At 44.7% G+C, this 19,275-nt stretch overlaps 1 protein-coding gene across 1 annotated transcript in view; it reads left to right on the top strand.

Moving 5' to 3' along the window:
* The window catches only part of PIK3C2G (phosphatidylinositol-4-phosphate 3-kinase catalytic subunit type 2 gamma), a 170,973-nt gene that overhangs the window by 136,281 nt on the left and 15,417 nt on the right, over positions 1-19,275 (top strand). The window contains exons 30-32 of the mRNA XM_030215213.1: positions 3,619-3,694; positions 10,565-10,659; positions 13,063-13,188. Of these exons, the coding sequence (XP_030071073.1) occupies positions 3,619-3,694; positions 10,565-10,659; positions 13,063-13,188 (297 nt within the window). The remainder of the gene's footprint in view (positions 1-3,618; positions 3,695-10,564; positions 10,660-13,062; positions 13,189-19,275) is intronic.

Below are 19,275 nucleotides of genomic sequence, written 5' to 3'. Positions count from 1 at the left end.
GACTGGCTAGGTGTATCCCAAGGACTGGATTGAGAAACCCTGCTTTAGCTGCAAACTTCTGTGAAGTGCCTTTCTCTAGACTTTGCTGCTTGGTGTGTGATGGGTTTTTTTTTTTTGTTACATTTGTACCCCGCGCTTTCCCACTCATGGCAGGCTCAATGCGGCTTACATGGGGCAATGGAGGGTTAAGTGACTTGCCCAGAGTCACAAGGAGCTGCCTGTGCCTGAAGTGGGAATCCAACTCAGTTCCTCAGGACCAAAGTCCACCACCCTAACCACTAGGCCACTCCTCCACTGTTGCTACTATTTGAGACTCTACATGGAATGTTGCTATTCCACTAGCAACATTCCATGTAGAAGTCGGCCCTTGCAGATCACCAATGTGGCCGCGCAGGCTTCTACATGGAATGTTGCTAGTGGAATAGCAACATTCCATGTAGAATCTCCAATAGTAGCAACATTCCATGTAGAATCTCCAATAGTATCTATTTTATTTTTGTTACATTTGTACCCTGCGCTTTCCCACTCATGGCAGGCTCAATGCGGCTTACATGGGGCAATGGAGGGTTAAGTGACTTGCCCAGAGTCACAAGGAGCTGCCTGTGCCTGAAGTGGGAATCCAACTCAGTTCCTCAGGACCAAAGTCCACCACCCTAACCACTAGGCCACTCCTCCACTGTTGCTACTATTTGAGACTCTACATGGAATGTTGCTATTCCACTAGCAACATTCCATGTAGAAGTCGGCCCTTGCAGATCACCAATGTGGCCGCGCAGGCTTCTACATGGAATGTTGCTAGTGGAATAGCAACATTCCATGTAGAATCTCCAATAGTAGCAACATTCCATGTAGAATCTCCAATAGTATCTATTTTATTTTTGTTACATTTGTACCCCGTGCTTTCCCACTCATGGCAGGCTCAATGCGGCTTACATGGGGCAATGGAGGGTTAAGTGACTTGCCCAGAGTCACAAGGAGCTGCCTTTGCCTGAAGTGGGAATCGAACTCAGTTGCTCAGTTCCCCAGGACCAAAGTCCACCACCCTAACCACTAGGCCACTCCTCCACTCTTTAATTCTCTAAAGAACTGAACCCAAGAACTGATTATACATATTCCCTGGGCCTGTGTATGGGTCAGGTCTGGACACCTTTGCCAAACGTGAGCTCAGAGGAATCTCTTCAACTCTTTGTGGTATCCCAAGGTTAGTGAAAAATTTTAAACTCCTGCACCTTCTTCGACGTAAGCATGAGATGAAACAGGAACCATTGAGAGAACAGAGTAGAAGCCAAGTAGAACTGAACTTTCAAGCCTGCTGGAAAGGATGTTACAGAACCAGTTCACCGAACAAATCACCACATCTAAAAATATAAGTGAAGATGCCAAGTGTTCGAGAACCGCATTGTTTTAAAGCAGTCTATGAGCAATTATAATGAAATATGCCCTTGGTTAGACAAATCATTCATATTCAACTTATATTATTAGCTCTACACAGCAGTGTGGTGAAAATCTGTTGAATATAAATCAGTATAAATATTAAAATCTCTCACAATACAAATCCAACAGTGTGGCACTGATTTAAAGTCTGTTATCTAATATTCCTATTACAGCCTGCTGTCTAGTGTTCTCACAATATATTTTAATATGGGTAAAACAGTAGATGAATTATAAAAAGTTCAAATCAACTAGATGCCAAGAAAGCTGCATATCCTGCAAAGGATGAACAGGGAGGCTCAGGGTGGATCCTCAGTCATAGTCGTTCATCCATGAACCTCTTTCCACTCAACGTTTAAATCCAGTACAGACAACATTGACCCAAACATCTGGAAATTTCCAATCTTGGTGGCCCTTTTACTAAGCCTGCTAAACAGTAGCACCTGCTCAACGCAGGGTAAAAAAACATTACTGCTGAGCTTAGGGCTTGACACGCGCTTCACATGTGCTAAAAAATAGAATTTATTCTTTAGTGCTGGGGGTGAGTCTCGGAGCAAATAGTGAATGTGTTCTGCGCAGCTACGTTGAAACACACTAACCAATTATGGCAGGATTAGCACGTGTGCCCCTTACTGCCTAGAAAAGTACTCACACATTAATGGCCATGAGTTAACGGGAAAATTGGAACCTATGATTTGGATTACTCTTCTCGACGTGCATCACTTTACATTTGTCAATATTAAATTTCATCTGCCATTTGGATGCCCAGTCTTCCAGTTTCCTAAGGTCTTCCTGCAAATTTTCACAGTCCGCATGTGTTTTAACAACTTTGAATAGTTTTTTGTCATCTGCAAACTTAATCACTTCACTTGTCCTTCTGGTTTCCAGATCATTTATAATTATGTTACCCCAGATATATAGTCTGGAGAATTAATCTCTATGAAACAGGGGATGTAACCTGGGAAATCAAATTTTATCTTCTTACTGCTTCTACTAATCATTTCTATAGAGCTACTAGACGTAAGCAGCGCTGTATACATTATATGCAGGTACTTTCTCTGTCCCTAGAGGGCAGCGCTGTACACATTATATGCAGGTACTTTCTCTGTCCCTAGAGGGCAGCGCTGTACACATTATATGCAGGTACTTTCTCTGTCCCTAGAGGGCAGCGCTGTACACATTAAATGCAGGTACTTTCTCTGTCCCTAGAGAGCTCACAATCTAAGTTTTTTGTACCTGGGGCAATGGAGGGTTAAGTGACTTGCCCAGGGTCACAAGGAGCTCCAGTGGGAATTGAACCCAGTTTGCCAGGCTCAAAGCCCGCTGCACTGGCCATTAGGCTGCCCTTCCCTCTTTAGCCCAGTTTCTGAAACTTTATCAGGCAGGGAATGTAGTCTGGTGTATGACTCTGTAACGAGCAGGGGGTGTAGCCCAATAAGTGAATCTTTATCAAACATTGGATGTAGCCTGGTATATAATCTTTATTTTAAAAAGAAACAAAACAGGGAATGTAACCCATATCCAAATTCACATTCAGGTCAATTCTTGTATACCGCTGATACCCCCTTTTCAGGGTTCAGTGCGGTTTACATTCTAGGTAAGACAAAAGCAGATAGTGTTAGTGTGAAGTTTGAGAAACATTAGAGACCATTGGATTCATGCATGAGACTAAAAACATTAAGGAAAGGATGATGGATGATACTAGGAGGTATCAATCTTTATCAGAGTCATTGGAAGGTTTGGAGGGGGGGGTGCTTTGTAGTTTGTCTATGTCTATTTTTTTTTTTTAGTGAATTCGCTAAGGAGGTGTCCTATATTTAATGATTTTGAGCATTTGTGTGGGTTAGAGATAACATTTGAACAAATTCATTGTTGACAGAGGTGGACTCTGGATGCTTCGTATTCAGTATCTGATTATTGAATTCTCTGCAGCTGCCTCTATCTGCAACCAGACCCAGAGTTTCTCTTCACTCACCTTGTAGATGACCCTTCTGCTTGGCAGATTAGTCAGGTTCTACTTGAGTTGATTAGTTTGATTTGCTCTTTGTGGGGTAACTAGGCAGTAGAGCCTGTAGAAATAAGGTTGTTAATGAGGGTTGGAGTTGAATTTCAAATGCGTCGTGGTATGTTTTCTAAATATAGCAGGCTAGCACTTTAATAGAAATTCTTCTCTCATTTGTTTCTCAGAATGAGCAAGTCCTCAGCTTTTTTCTTGATGAACCCAAGCGTGGGAATCCTGGAGATCAGTTCTACATGGACCCAGGTATGAACATTTGTCACTCACGTGTACGTACAGTAATGCCAACCACCAAAAGTCCGAAAGCAACTGAGTCCCGCTTTGGTTCATGTTTTTTATAGATCTTCCTATTTTGTAGACGTATTGAGCCTCAAAAAACAGTCAGATCTTCTTCAGGTCACAACACTTTACCTTCATGCAACAATAAGATTTCAAGGAACATCGGGCTCTGACCTGTGAAATTTTATCCCTTTTGCAGAATCCTTTAGTACAACTGAGAATTTTTCAGACTTAGACACCACATCAGTATAACAAAGACTTAGAGGGAACTGCAGCACCAAAACCAAATTGGATTTCATTTGTGAACCTTCTCAAAGCATTCTTCTCATAAAGTGTCTTCATGGTAAAAGTGGTGTAGGGCACTGATGATTTCTTTATTTTGTTGAGGGATTAGTCTTCTGAATGGAGGGAAGATCGATGTGTCTACCCTGACCTTTTTTGCGAAATGTCAGATATGTAAAAATGAGAGACGTCGTATGAATGATCATATCATGGTTCACCTTTGAAAGACTTCCTCCACCAGCTTATAACTTTTCATGTGGGTTGAAAAGCACTCATTCAAGGAAAACAACTATGGAGCAAAGGTCAACTTTGCCACTAATCCCCTTCCCTGAGACAAGTTGGCTGCCTCATTGCTTGGTCATTGCTTCACTTGCACTGATACAATCTGTAGTCCAAAAACAATGTGTCTGTATTTCAGTACCATCAAGATTTATATGCACTGCCCCCGTTGCATGCAAATTTCTCTCATGCATATGCATTGTGGACATCCTGGAAGCCTGATTTGCTGGACCCCCAAGGAAAGATTAGGGAATGAGAACCATCATGGGGTAAAACCAGGGCTGGTTCAATCTGCTGTGACAATCTGGAGCCAGTTGGTGTCTCTGTTTAGTGAGTTCTGTGCTTTAACTGAGGTGTTTAACTAAATGTACAGTTAGTGTAAGGGTATTTAGCTATCTGGCCTGTAGGAAGTGTTGTAGTATTCTAGGGTCTGGTATAAGAGGATTTGGGGGTTTGAGTCATGGGATTAAGACTGTTTTAGTATGGCTCGTTTGCTATATAGGGTTCAAATGCATTTTTTTTGTTAAGTTTTGTGTTATCTCCAAATTGTCTGATAGTGAAGAATTTGTGTTGCTGTTACTGAAGTGACTAGAATTTGTTTATTCTCTACACTGAACTTCACCTCCGAAAGTATCATTGTGTATGCCAGAGCTACACTGGCATGAACCTGGAGGGGAGGGGGAAAAGCACAAGAACGAAGGTTTGCCTGTGGCACAAGGTAACAAAATAGAGGGTGAACCAGTGCACAAATACAGACAGTAAAAAATAAAAGCACAGCCAGGCCTTCAGGATTGAGACAAGGGGAGTCCTTTTATTCTGAGAAAGACCAGACACGGGCTGTGTTTCGGCGCAATAGCGTCTGCCTCAGGGGTCGAAAGTAGTAATGTTCAGAAAATGCAAAATAGAGAAAACAATTCCCTATGGAATCCACACTTCCTGAAGAAACGCCATTTTTTTTTGGGTGTTTTTTTTTTTTCTAACCGACAGCGTTTTTTTCACAAAGTGTGGATTACAGCGTTTACATCTCCTTTGCCGCTAGGGAATTGCTTTCTCTATTTTGCATTTTCTGAACATTACTACTTTCGACCCCTGAGGCAGCGAAACACGTCCCGTGTCAGGTCTTTCTCAGAATAAAAGGACTCCTCTTTGTCTCAATCCCGAAGGCCTGGCTGTGCTTTTATTTTTTATTCTCTCAATCCCGAAGGCCTGGCCGTGCTTTTATTTTTTATTGTACATCATTTCGTGGCACAGACACTGTTCAGAGTGAATTCCATTTACCGTCACCTTCAGTTGTCAATCACTTAACTAGTCCATCACCCTGAAGCCACCTCTTGGCTGCTCAGCGTCTTTATGAACGTCCTATGCAGGACAATATCTAAAGCCCCAGGGCATCACCTAATCTAATTTATTAATCATGTAATCAAAGTAAGAAAAAACACATATCGTCTCTTCCCCGTCCCTGGAATCCTAACCAGCACCCCCTTAACTCCAAACTCATTCTGTCGAAATACTATCACACATCCTACCCTCACCTCCCTCTTACCCTGATATTGGGCCCCAGTTGTATTACCACCCCCCCACCCCCCCAGCTCACAGCTGTGCCTCACCAGTACCTGCAACACACCTGATCCCTTGGAGGCAGTGGGGCACCTGTGGGATCCAGAAAGAGAGACAGAGCTGCTGGTAGGAAAGGTTGTTGTGTTTAAGGAACCCATTGGCATTCATTGTATCCCAAAAATCTGTTATAGACTAGAAATAAAAGCATTACATCAACTACATTAGAGTCTCTCCATAAATGATTTGCTTGAATATTGTATTAATCATAATTGATATAATGAAAGCCTGTGCACGCCCCACCACATCCACCCTCTGCTCTGCTGCTTTTTCTGTTCAGTGTCAGATCTCTCAGTATCGTCACAAGGCAGAGAGATGAAGATTAACAGTGGTGTATGACAAATGCCGTTATTCTGCCCCTTCGGAACTCTTAAATCCACACAGGCTGCCCAGGCTCCCAAATTCAGCAGATGCTGCATCGGGCGTGTTTCTCCTGGGCTCTGCTTGTTAACCTGTGTATAGAATTGGTTTAGGGCTAATAATGAAAGATTGTACAGCCAGTCCGGACATGATTTGTAGGGTGTCACTGAGTAATGTGAAAGATAATAATCAGAAGTTCCAAAATCATGACAAATTAGATATGCAACTAACAGCTCTGTGTTTCTATCCCTGATCCAGGCACTTTTCATAGCTTTGGGGGGGAGAAGGAGGGGCCTGGTAGTTTTTTCCTTCTCCTTCCAAGCCAATCAGAACCAGTACTGGGCTGCTGACATTATGAGCATTTTCTGCAACCAGCTGGGCATTATTCTCCTGTTTCCCTCCCACATTGTCTAGTCTGTTCATTGCAGCATGTGCTTCTGAGGCAGGAGCCAGGAGCCATGCACCTGGCCCCCTTCTGGAACCTTGCTTGTATCGGAGGCTCTAAATCCAGCCACTAGGTGTCACCCTTAATGAGAGGACATGATTCATGCACCCACCCACCCCCCTTCCAGAACCTTATATCAGAGGCTCTAAATCCAGCCACCAGGTGTCACCCTTAATGAGAGGACAGGGTTCATGCACCCACCCCACCCCTTTCAGAACCTTGTATCGGAGGCTCTAAATCCAGCCACCAGGTGTCACCCTTAATGAGAGGACATGATTCATGCACCCACCCACCCCCCTTCCAGAACCTTATATCAGAGGCTCTAAATCCAGCCACCAGGTGTCACCTTTAATGAGAGGACAGGATTCATGCACCCACCCCCATAAGTACATAAGTACATAAGTAGTGCCATACTGGGAAAGACCAAAGGTCCATCTAGCCCAGCATCCTGTCACCGACAGTGGCCAATCCAGGTCAAGGGCACCTGGCACGCTCCCCAAACGTAAAAACATTCCAGACAAGTTATACCTAAAAATGCGGAATTTTTCCAAGTCCATTTAATAGCGGTCTATGGACTTGTCCTTTAGGAATCTATCTAACCCCTTTTTAAACTCCGTCAAGCTAACCGCCCGTACCACGTTCTCCGGCAACGAATTCCAGAGTCTAATTACACGTTGGGTGAAGAAAAATTTTCTCCGATTCGTTTTAAATTTACCACACTGTAGCTTCAACTCATGCCCTCTAGTCCTAGTATTTTTGGATAGCGTGAACAGTCGCTTCACATCCACCCGATCCATTCCACTCATTATTTTATACACTTCTATCATATCTCCCCTCAGCCGTCTCTTCTCCAAGCTGAAAAGCCCTAGCCTTCTCAGCCTCTCTTCATAGGAAAGTCGTCCCATCCCCACTATCATTTTCGTCGCCCTTCGCTGTACCTTTTCCGATTCTACTATATCTTTTTTGAGATACGGAGACCAGTACTGAACACAATACTCCAGGTGCGGTCGCACCATGGAGCCTTGTATCAGAGGCTCTAAATCCAGCCACCAGGTGTCACCCTTAATGAGAGGACAGGGTTCATGCACCCACCCCACCCCTTCCAGAACCTTGTATCGGAGGCTCTAAATCCAGCTACCAGGTGTCACTCTTAATGAGAGGACATGATTCATGCAACCACCCACCCCCCTTCCAGAACCTTATATCAGAGGCTCTAAATCCAGCCACCAGGTGTCACCCTTAATGAGAGGACAGGGTTCATGCACCCACCCCACCCCTTTCAGAACCTTGTATCGGAGGCTCTAAATCCAGCCACCAGGTGTCACCCTTAATGAGAGGACAGGATTCATGCACCCACCCCACCCCTTCCAGAACCTTGTATCCGAGGCTCTAAATCCAGCCACCAGGTGTCACCCTTAATGAGAGGACAGGGTTCATGCACCCACCCCACCCCTTCCAGAACCTTGTATCCGAGGCTCTAAATCCAGCCACCAGGTGTCACCCTTAATGAGAGGACAGGGTTCATGCACCCACCCCACCCCTTTCAGAACCTTGTATCGGAGGCTCTAAATCCAGCCACCAGGTGTCACCCTTAATGAGAGGACAGGATTCATGCACCCACCCCCCCCTTCCAGAACCTTGTATCAGAGGCTCTAAATCCAGCCACCAGGTGTCACCCTTAATGAGAGGACAAGATTCATGCACCCACCCATCCCTTTTCCAGAACATTGTATCAGAGGATCTAAATCCAGCCACCAGGTGTCACCCTTAATGAGAGGACAGGATTCATGCACCCACCCCACCCCTTTCAGAACCTTGTATCGGAGGCTCTAAATCCAGTCACCAGGTGTCACCCTTAATGAGAGGACAGGGTTCATGCACCCACCCCACCCCTTTCAGAACCTTGTATCGGAGGCTCTAAATCCAGCCACCAGGTGTCACTCTTAATGAGAGGATATGATTCATGCACCCACCCACCCCCTTCCAGAACCTTGTATCGGAGGCTCTAAATCCAGCCACCAGGTGTCACCCTTAATGAGAGGACAGGATTCATGCACCCACCCCCCACCCTTCCAGAACCTTGTATCAGAGGCTCTAAATCCAGCCACCAGGTGTCACCCTTAATGAGAGGACAAGATTCATGCACCCACCCATCCCCCTTCCAGAACCTTGTATCAGAGGCTCTAAATCCAGCCACCAGGTGTCACCCTTAATGAGAGGACAGGATTCATGCACCCACCCCACCCCTTTCAGAACCTTGTATCGGAGGCTCTAAATCCAGCCACCAGGTGTCACTCTTAATGAGAGGATATGATTCATGCACCCACCCACCCCCTTCCAGAACCTTGTATCGGAGGCTCTAAATCCAGCCACCAGGTGTCACCCTTAATGAGAGGACAGGATTCATGCACCCACCCCCCACCCTTCCAGAACCTTGTATCAGAGGCTCTAAATCCATCCACCAGGTGTCACCCTTAATGAGAGGACAGGATTCATGCACCCACCCCACCCCTTTCAGAACCTTGTATCGGAGGCTCTAAATCCAGCCACCAGGTGTCACCCTTAATGAGAGGACAGGATTCATGCACCCACCCCCCCTTCCAGAACCTTGTATTAAGGCTCTAAATCCAGCCACTAGGTGTCACTTTAGTAAGGGCTGTGAGCACCTTTCCTACCTCTATGGTATCTCCAGCTGATCCAGGAAGCAGAAGAGTCATCTTGGAGGTCAAACTGGGCACAGCACTGCAACTGAGCTACAGACTCACCCGGTTGCCCACATTTCACAGATAGTCCCTGATAGTCCCTGATCTTCTCCATTTATAAGTGTCAGCAGATGTCTGGAGCATTGAATGATATGGCAAGAACTGTTATGTGATAATGCCTGTCAAATGTGAGGCACCCCTGCTATTAAGATGTTCAGACCATTACATAGGTAACGATCTGATCAAGTTCAGAAAGAAAAATCACTGTCCTAACTTTATCCAAAGTGTGATCCAGATAGTGGGTTTGACTAGTGCCACTATCTGAATTTCAAGGGCACTCCCCGCTCTGCACGGATAGGACAGAGGCACCAAATATCTATGAATCATTGCAAGAAATGCTGACTGCAGAGCTTAAACATTGACCTGTAAATTTATCAGATCTTTTGGGCAGGGGCGTAGCCAGACACCCAATTTTGGGTGGGCCTGGGCCCAAGATGGGTGGGCAGACGTACTCTACAAGTGATTTGGTCTCTCCTTCTCTCACCTGCATGCGATTTGGTCTCTCAAACATCCCTCCTCCCCCGTATACCTTTTAAATAGCAGCTTTTCACTGGCAGCGAGCAGCAACTAATACACACTGCTCATGTTGGCCCCACAGCCTTCCCTCTGATGTAACTTCCTGTTTCCACATAGGCGGGAATACATCAGAGGGAAGGCTGTGGGGCTAGTGCAAGCAGTATGTATCAGTCGCTGCTCACTGCAGGGGAAGATCTGTTATTTACAAGGTATGCAGGAGGGACAGTTGGGAGTTTTCGGCTGGTGGGGCTTGGGGAATCCCTGCCAGCCACATCATAGATGTGCTGCTAGTGGGTGGGCCTGAGCCCAAAATGGGTGGACCTGGGCCCACCTGAGCCCATCCTTGGCTATGCCACTGCTTTTGGGGTAAGAACATAAGACAATTCAGGCCACTGTTTCCACACAACTACGGAATGTGGTGTAGCTTTAGTCCTGCAACAGATTTCTCACTTCAGTGTCCTCTACTCAATGTTACACTATTACAATGTCCTTTTAGCATATGCAAATGTGCATTTCTGTTGTATAATATTACACAGGCAGGATTTTGACTAAATAAAAGCCCTTTGTTACTGTTTTCAGGACTTAAATTCACTGGCAAAGAGCCTGGGATCCAGTTATACGTTTCTTACGAGAAGCCAAGGCTGAAAGTATTGTTAAAACACTTGAAGAATATTGTAAGTCAAAAATGAGCCTTTGAATATTTTTATTGATGTAATTGTCTATTGTCTATATTTGACATTCTTGCTGTACACCGCCTTGAGTGAATTCTTTCAAAAAGGCGGTAAATAAATCCTAATAAATAAACATATGCAATTAACAAACAATGCAAAGTATGGCATAGTATACTACTTAACAATGTCAACACAATAAGTAATAGAAAATTGTAATATACAGCATAGGCTGTAAGCAAAATTGGACATTTAAATAAGATAGCGTAACAGGAGTCAGAAAATAAGGGGATTAATTGCAAGAAAGTTGCACATAAGGTCAGAAAGGTGCTTGAATATTATCTTAGCCAGGGTAGGAGTGAATAAAAATGGTCTGCTATAGTGTCATTCCTTGTGTGTGTGACTAGCAAGTTAGTTAAGTCTTCCATTAAAGGCCTGGGTAAAGAGCCAAACTTTCATAAGAACATTAGAGAAGCCATACTGGGACAGACCAATGGTCCATCTAGCCCAGGTTAGGGCTTTTCAGCTTGGAAAAGAGATGGCTGAGGAGAGATATGATTGAGGTTTATAGAATCCTGAGTGTTGTAGAACGGGTAGAAGTGAAACAATTTTTCACTCTTGCAAAAATTACAAACACCAAGGGACACTCAATGAAATTACATGGAAATAATTTTAAAACAAATAGCAGGAAAAAATAGTTCAGCTCTGGAACTTGCTGCCGGAGAATGTGGTAACAGTGGTTAGCGTATCTGGGTTTAAAAAAAGGTCTGGACAAGTTCCTGGAAGAAAAGTCCATAGTCTGTTGTTGAGATAGACATGGGGGAAGCAACTGCTTGCCCTGGGATTTGTAGCATGGAATATTGCTATTCTTTGGGATTCTACATGGAATGTTGCTACTGTTTTGGGTTCTGCCAGGTACTTGTGACCTGAATTGGCCACTGCTGGAAGAAGGCTAGATGGACCATTGTTATGACCCAGTATGGCTATTTTTATGTTGTTATGTTCTTATAATCAACAATATAAATGTCAAAAAATCACTATCTTCAATCTTATAAGCACCAACATCAAAGCATTTCAGTGACAGACCTCCATGCATATCTCCCTTTCCCTCATCCACCGGACTCTTCCTGTCTCTCACCTATCCACCCCCATCCTGTTAGACTGTCACTGAAATGCTTTGATTTCTCACTTATATATACTGTCATCTACCAAGATTTGCTTATTTCCAATCTGACGAAGAAGGGCAACCTTCGAAAGCTAATCAAGAAATGTATTAAGTTATGTCCAATAAAAAGGTATCATCTTATTTTCTTTTCCATGTTTTACATAGTAACATAGTAGATGACGGCAGAAAAAGACCTGCACGGCCCATCCAGTCTGCCCAACAAGATAACTCATATTTGCTGCTTTTTGTGTATACCCTACTTTGATTTGTACCTGTGCTCTTCAGGGCACAGACCATATAAGTCTGCCCAGCACTATCCCCGCCTCCCAACCACCAGCCCCTCCTCCCAACCACTGGCTCTGGCACAAACCATATAAGTCTGCCAAGCACTATCCTCACCTCCCAACCACCAGCCCTGCCTCCCAACCACCGGCTCTGGCACAGACCGTACAAGTCTGTCCAGCACTATCCCTGCCTCCCAACCACCAGTCCCGCTGCCCACCACTGGCTCTGTTTTATTTCTAATGAATATGGGGGGGAAATCTATGGGGCCCTTTTACAAAGGCACGCTGGAAAATGGCCTGCGGTAGTGTAGATGTGTGTTTTGGGCGCGCGCAGAATCCTTTTTCAGCGCACCTGTAAAAAATGCCTTCTATTTATTTTTGCCGAAAATGGACGAGCGGCAAAATAAAAATTGCTGCGTGTCCATTTTGGGTCTGAGACCTTCCCGCCAGCCATTAACTTAGCGGTAAGGTCTCACGCAGTAGCCGGGCGGTAATGGTCTATGCACGTAAAATGCCGATTACTGCCCACGTGCCAGAAAATAGAAATATTTTCCAGCGTGCCTAGAGGACGCGCGTCAAAAATGAAATTACCTCACGGTAGCCGGACGGTAACTCAAAATTCATGTGCGTTGGGCACGTGGCTTAGTAAAAGGGACCCTATATCTGTTATTTTCCATGGACTCTGCACGTGGACTCCCTGCAGTGCTGCATTTTAAAGTATGGAGAGCCCCAAAAGTTGCCGCAGTGCAGTGCCATGCTCTGTGCATGCATCAAGCTAACCCTCAGTCTGCGTTTGTAGGCTTCATTTCTCTTGTCAGTATAGATGTGTCTTTCAGCTTAAATCGCATCCTTGCTATATTTTTGATCAGAAAAGATTTGGCTTGCATGTTTGCAGATTTATTCTCTCTGCTGCATTTCCTTGGTTACTACTGCAATAATTATTCACTTCTGTATCCTCAGCATTTACCCGATGGCTCTGCCCCAAGTGCACATATTGAGATATGTGTCTTACCAGATCCTGATCAAACCAGTCAGAAAAAGACAAAAATGGTTCCAAAAAGCACTGACCCAACTTTTAATGAGCTTGTAAGTATTCTGCGCCCTTCCGCCACCGTTTCGCTGTCTTCTGTAGCAAGAACAGGAGCGAGCCGCAGGGCCCAGCTCAGAGGTGCAAATGAATGTTGCCGACTTGGTTTCCTTCTCAGTGTGGTGAGGACTTCTTTCAAGGATAATCACAGAAATATAGAATCTGCAAAGGGTCATACGAATCTACTCTCTGCCCAATTTCCTTCTTCTGCAGTGTCATCTCTGTGTCTCTTCTTCCCAATCCCGTTCTTCCAATCCCAACCCCAGCCGTAGCCTTGCCACTCTGTACGTGCATGTGAGTGTGTCCATGATCTACAAAGTACCAGTGTACACACTCACACAAATTCACAAACACACACATACATCCACGCTCACCACCATTTTCATTATGGTGGTTGGGCATGTTTTTTAAATTGTTTGAGCTGTAACATGCTTTGAATTCCTGTTTGGGTGACAAACCTTTTTGAAAATATTAGTGGGTGAATTCTAATACAGACACCACGGATACATTTTTACCTCAAGTGTATTCATGAATGTATTCTTTTAATAAACAAGTTCAATCAGGGTAATTGCCCACAACCTGCCTTTAGCTCAGTCATAACCACCATTTTTATTAGACGCGATTGTACAATTAAACAGATTGATTACTGTGATCACATGAACATGTCAGTAGCGCGTCCGACAGCAGGGTACACTTTTCCTCAAACAGAGCTCCAGCACGGATTGTGTGCAATGCATTAAATGCCTCCCCCGCCTTCAGATGTTTCTTAGTTCGTTATTAAAACTGTTGTCAAGTGGATTTTCGGCCAGAAGTGTGTGCCAGCCCACAGAATATCAAATAACGTTAACGTTAAAGTGAACACACTTCAGCCTTGTATTCAGATGTTAATGTACTAATAGCTACTACTATTACTACTTATCATTTCTATAGCGCTACTAGACGTACGCAGCGCTGTACACTTGAACATGAAGAGACAGTCCCTGCTCGACAGAGCTTACAATCTAATTATAATAGCTACAAATAGTTTGCAGTTAAGCTGAGTCAGAGCAGAGTTCCAGTAAGGACAGCATTTTCAACAATTTCCCAGTGCAATCTAAATTAAGAAGAGGAGGAAACTGGGAGAATTTATTTACATACAAAGCAGAGCCTGAAAATTCAAAATTCGAAGGTGGGTAATATATATATATATATAAAAAATTTAATGCAGGGCTAATGTGTGGCTCTCAGCAGCATCAGACCTACTACTACTATTTAGCATTTCTATAGCGCTACAAGGCGTACGCAGCGCTGCACAAACATAGAAGAAAGACAGTCCCTGCTCAAAGAGCTATGTAATAAAAGTGAGCCAAGTATAGGACAATCAAGCCATTGTGACATCACTGATGAGGTTGGCTCTTATTGGTGGCCTGAGGCATTATGACATCACAATATCACCTCTGATTACAAGAGACTACTACTACTACTATTTAGCATTTCTATAGAGCTACAAGGCATACGCAGCGCTGCACAAACATAGAAGAAAGACAGTCCCTGCTCAAAGAGCTTACAATCTAGTAGACAAAAAATAAAGTAAGCAAATCAAATCAATTAATGTGTACAGGAAGGAGGAGAGGAGGGTAGGTGGAGGCGAGTGGTTACGAGTCAAAAGCAATGTCAAAGAGGTGGGCTTTCAGTCTAGATTTAAAGGTGGCCAAGGATGGGGCAAGACGTAGGGGCTCAGGAAGTTTATTCCAGGCGTAGGGTGCAGCGAGACAGAAGGCGCGAAGTCTGGAGTTGGCAGTAGTGGAGAAGGGAACAGATAAGAAGGATTTATCCATGGAGCGGAGTGCACGGGAAGGACGAGTGTGGAGAGATACTTAGCCCTCTCATCCTTAGACCTCCCAGAGGGCTAAGGATGAGAGGGGTGATGGGAGTGGGTGAGAGGCAGGACCCTGACTGTGGAGGTGAGGAAGGGAGATATTTTAGGAGGAAGGAGATAAATAATGGAGGAGATGAGAAGGAAGAGGAATCAGGGAAAGTAGAGCAGGCAGAAAAAGAAGACAAGACGGAAAAGAACACAAAGAGAAAAGTTCTAACATTTCCACCTGGAAGGAAAGAGACCAAGAAAGGAAGAGTTACATGAGGGGGGGGGGGTAGAGACAGGAAATAAAAAGAGAAAACCTGAGCCAGAAAATCTACCAGAGACCCCAAAGGTTGAAAAGCATATTTTATTTCCTGAAAAAGAATCAAGGGATTCAATCCAGAGTATTATGGTCATGTGTACACCCCACAGACAGACAGAGGTCAATACTGAAGCAATTTCAGCAGGGCAGGAGAGGCTCTGTGTTTAAAGAAACAATGGCCACTGCTGGCTGAATATTGACCAGAGAATTTTATGATCTGAAAAGGCTGAATTTCATTGCCTAATTTGCTCATTCTGGTGTTTACTGCTCTTCTGTTCAGGACTCTGATGGGTTAAATTGGGTCAGTAACATTTTCTGGTTGGGAGGCAGGGATAGTGCTGGGCAGACTTATACGGTCTGTGCCCTGAAGAGCACAAGTACAAATCAAGGTCAGGTATACATATAAAGTAGCACATATGAGTTTATCTTGTTGGGCAGACTGGATGGACCGTGCAGGTCTTTTTCTGCCGTCATCTACTATGTATGTTATATGTTGTCAGAAAATTGTATATGTTGATACTTGGCTGGCAAAATTTTTCCCAAGGTAAAGTTACATTGTTCTGTACTCGAGGTGGACAAATATTGTCTGCAGGATGCCTCTAACCGACTCTAGGCTCGGATGTCATGTTGATGCCACCAAGTGAGTGGAGTTCATCCTTTCTTGCAGCTCTGGGGAGGCTCTCTACCTCACCCTCACACCCACATCCACACCCACTTCTCAATTCTGGAACTGAGGAGGGACGCCGTAGCTTGGGAGATAAGAATAAGGGTCTCAGATTTGCTTGCTGAAAATCTGGTAACCTTACGTTAAGAGACGAAGAGCAAAGTGAGGGTGAGCCTGGACAGAAGCCTGTTAGTCCAGGCCTGCAGTTCCTACATTTGAAATAAATCCAGACCTACAGCTGCAGCTCCGTGTCCAGGTGCAATCCCTGTGGAGAGCACCTAAAATGGAAGCTGAAGAACCTTTTTTATTAATCTGTGCAGCAGAGACATTCATATTATGGAGGATCCATTTCCAGGCACAGGCCCCTCAGCTCATTCTTCAGATCCCTACTTTGCCAATTTAGGCATACGTATCTGTCCCCTTTGGGTACCATCCCTAGAGCATATCCTTTACCCTGATCCCTAGAAAACAAGCAGTTGGGATCGTAAGGCTGGACTTGTCCATGGAATTCCAGTGGACTCAGGACACAGAAGCACGGTGGTCCACAGGATCTGAAACAAAGGTCAGCCAGAAGTAGCTTTCATTTATATATACAGCAACAGGCAAACAATAAAATTGGACTGACTTACCTGAAATGGCTGCCTGTTCAGCTTTGGATCTTGAGTCCTTAAGCGTACGATGCTCTGTATCCAGTCTGTAAGATTAGAAAAACATGTGACTTCAGTGCAACGATGCAGGAGCTGAGCACAACAGACTAAGCGTTCATCATGTGACCAACCTGATTGGCCCACTAGAGCATGCCCAAATGCCTGATAAATTAATCTGATTTACCTCATAATCACCCAATGATCAGGAGCGGGATGGGGTATCCCTCCAAACTAAGATGTACAGTTTTCACCCCTTCTCTTTCCATGACCTTGTGGTCCTCTCTCCCATGCACTGCTCAGCCTGAGGGACAAAGCCGATGCAGATCCTATGTTCCAGTACTTGAATACTACCAGCCCAGTCTCTGCAGAACCTAAAAAGGACCAGACTGGGTGATCCTCAGAAAAAGGGGCTCAGGGATGGAGGAAGAGGAGCTCCTTCCATCGGGATACCCTGTACATAGGTGCTGTCTCTTCAGATAGAACCCCAGGCCTGGGCTTTATAGGAATTATGATTAAAGGTGCAGAAAGCTTCAGTTCTGACAGGCCTCTTTAGAAGAGAAAGAAATAACAGATGAGCTGGAAAGAATCTGTGAGAAACTCCATGGAAGTCTGAGTAATCCCACTGGACACATGGATCATTTGGATGGTTTTTCATTTGTTTATGGCCCAGCAGCTTCCAACTGTTCATTTCTTGTTTCCAGCTCTGGAGGTCACTGGGTTAAGTACCAGAAGCTTTCATGCACCGCTTCCTGAGATACTGTCTCCCATATTATCCCCCTCCCAGCCCAGCGATTATACTAAAACTGATTAATAGGGATGTATGCAGGGAAAATTTTCAGTTCCGTTTGTTTTCATATCAATCACCCGTTCCATTCATTTTCATATTCCAAATCATTTCTTTCATTCATTTCCATTAAAGGTAATGAGGCAAACAATTTTATAGTCTAGCAAGGGGGGGGTTTCATCTATTTTCACTGAAACTTGCTTAAATCTTGCTAACAGGTATCTGCCACAGAGGCAACAGTACTACAAAACATTAAAGCCACTTAGTTGGTTTTCATCGATAGGCAGGATAGCAAGTTCTTAATAACCTTGAAACTTAATAAACTTAAAACTGACATAAAGAACTCAAAAGAGGGGCAAAGGGGACGATCAGTAGCATGAAGCCACCATAAAAAAAAAAGAATGTGGTTAAGGCGGTTAGCTTAGCAGAGTTTAAGAAAGGTTTGGACGGCTTCCTGAAGGAAAAGGCCATAGAATGTTATTAAAGGAACGTAGGGAAAAATCCACTATTCCTGGGACAAGCAGTACAAAATGCTTTGCTCCTTGGAGCTTGTTGGATGATTGTGACCTGGATTGGCCACTGTCGGAGACAGGGTGCTGGGCTAGATGGACCTTTGGTCTGTCCCAGTGTGGCGACGCTTATGTCTTATGTCAAAGCAGCACAAAGCGTAAAATGAAGAGTCCAATGCACCAGGAGGGAATTAAAGCAACACCAAAACAGCCATGAAGGCTCCAAAACACTGGAAGAGATGCAAAGCAACGCCAACATTTGTAAGAAGAATCCCATGGCACCTCTAGTGGGGTAAAGTAATATGAACATTGGCATGAAGGCAGAGTTGGCAAAAGGGGTGGTGATGCCCTAAGCTGACTTTTGCTTTTCTGGCCCCATTTTTGGGCCAGTCTTGGACTATGAAACATGCCAGTCCTGTCATTGGCTCCTTAAATGTCATATATTCAGAGCCACTATTCATACAGAGAGCTATTTGGCAGGTGTTCTGAGATCCAAGTCTCTGATCATCACCACTAATGCTGATGTGGCCCCTATGTCTTTCTGGAGAATCAACCGCCTCTGTTTCTTCCTCCATTCCCACACCTACATCTAGCAAGCATTGACATCATTTAGTGAGACGGATACAGCTACTATATATTCTGTAATGTGTAGGGATGTTACTATTCGTGTCTTACACAGTACTAAGAGTAGAGGGTAGAAACAGCGATGGAGTCAGTCACTTTAGGGTATGCCAGACTTTTATAAGTGAAGTGAATTGCACTAGCTCAGTTGGTATATGTCCTGCCTACCCCTATATATCAGCTCTACCTCTGTAGCAGTGGCGAAGCTACGTGGGGCCTGGGGGGGGCCTGGGCCCCCCGTAGATTTGTCCCTGGCCACCCTGCCAACAATCCCCTTGAACCCCCCTCCCGCCACCAACTATCCCCCGCCGCCTCATCAGATACCTTTTTTGCTGGCAGGGGTCCCCGAACCCCGCCAGCCAAAGAGAGTCTTCTTCAGCGCCGGAGTAGCGCCTTCGTTCAACGAAGTTCCTGCGATCAGCTGTTTCGACGCCTTACGTCCTGCACCGTGCATGTAGCCCTGTGCAGGACGTAAGGCGTCAAAACAGCTGATCGCACCAGTACTTTTTGGTTTGTTTGTTTTTCTATCAAGCTTCTCACTATGTAGGTCTGCTCTGCACCACAGAGCCTGACTTTTCTCTGACGCATAAACTTAGCCTTGTATGCTCTTTGCTTCTCTGCTTCTGGGCCTGATCATTTTCACCCCTTCCCCCTTCAAAGATTACATATTCCTAACACAAAGTTCTCTCTTCAGGAAAA

Source organism: Microcaecilia unicolor, chromosome 9, assembly GCF_901765095.1.
Source record: "Microcaecilia unicolor chromosome 9, aMicUni1.1, whole genome shotgun sequence".
NCBI classification, from domain to species: Eukaryota; Metazoa; Chordata; class Amphibia; order Gymnophiona; family Siphonopidae; genus Microcaecilia; species Microcaecilia unicolor.
This window is presented reverse-complemented; position numbering and strand designations above follow the sequence as displayed.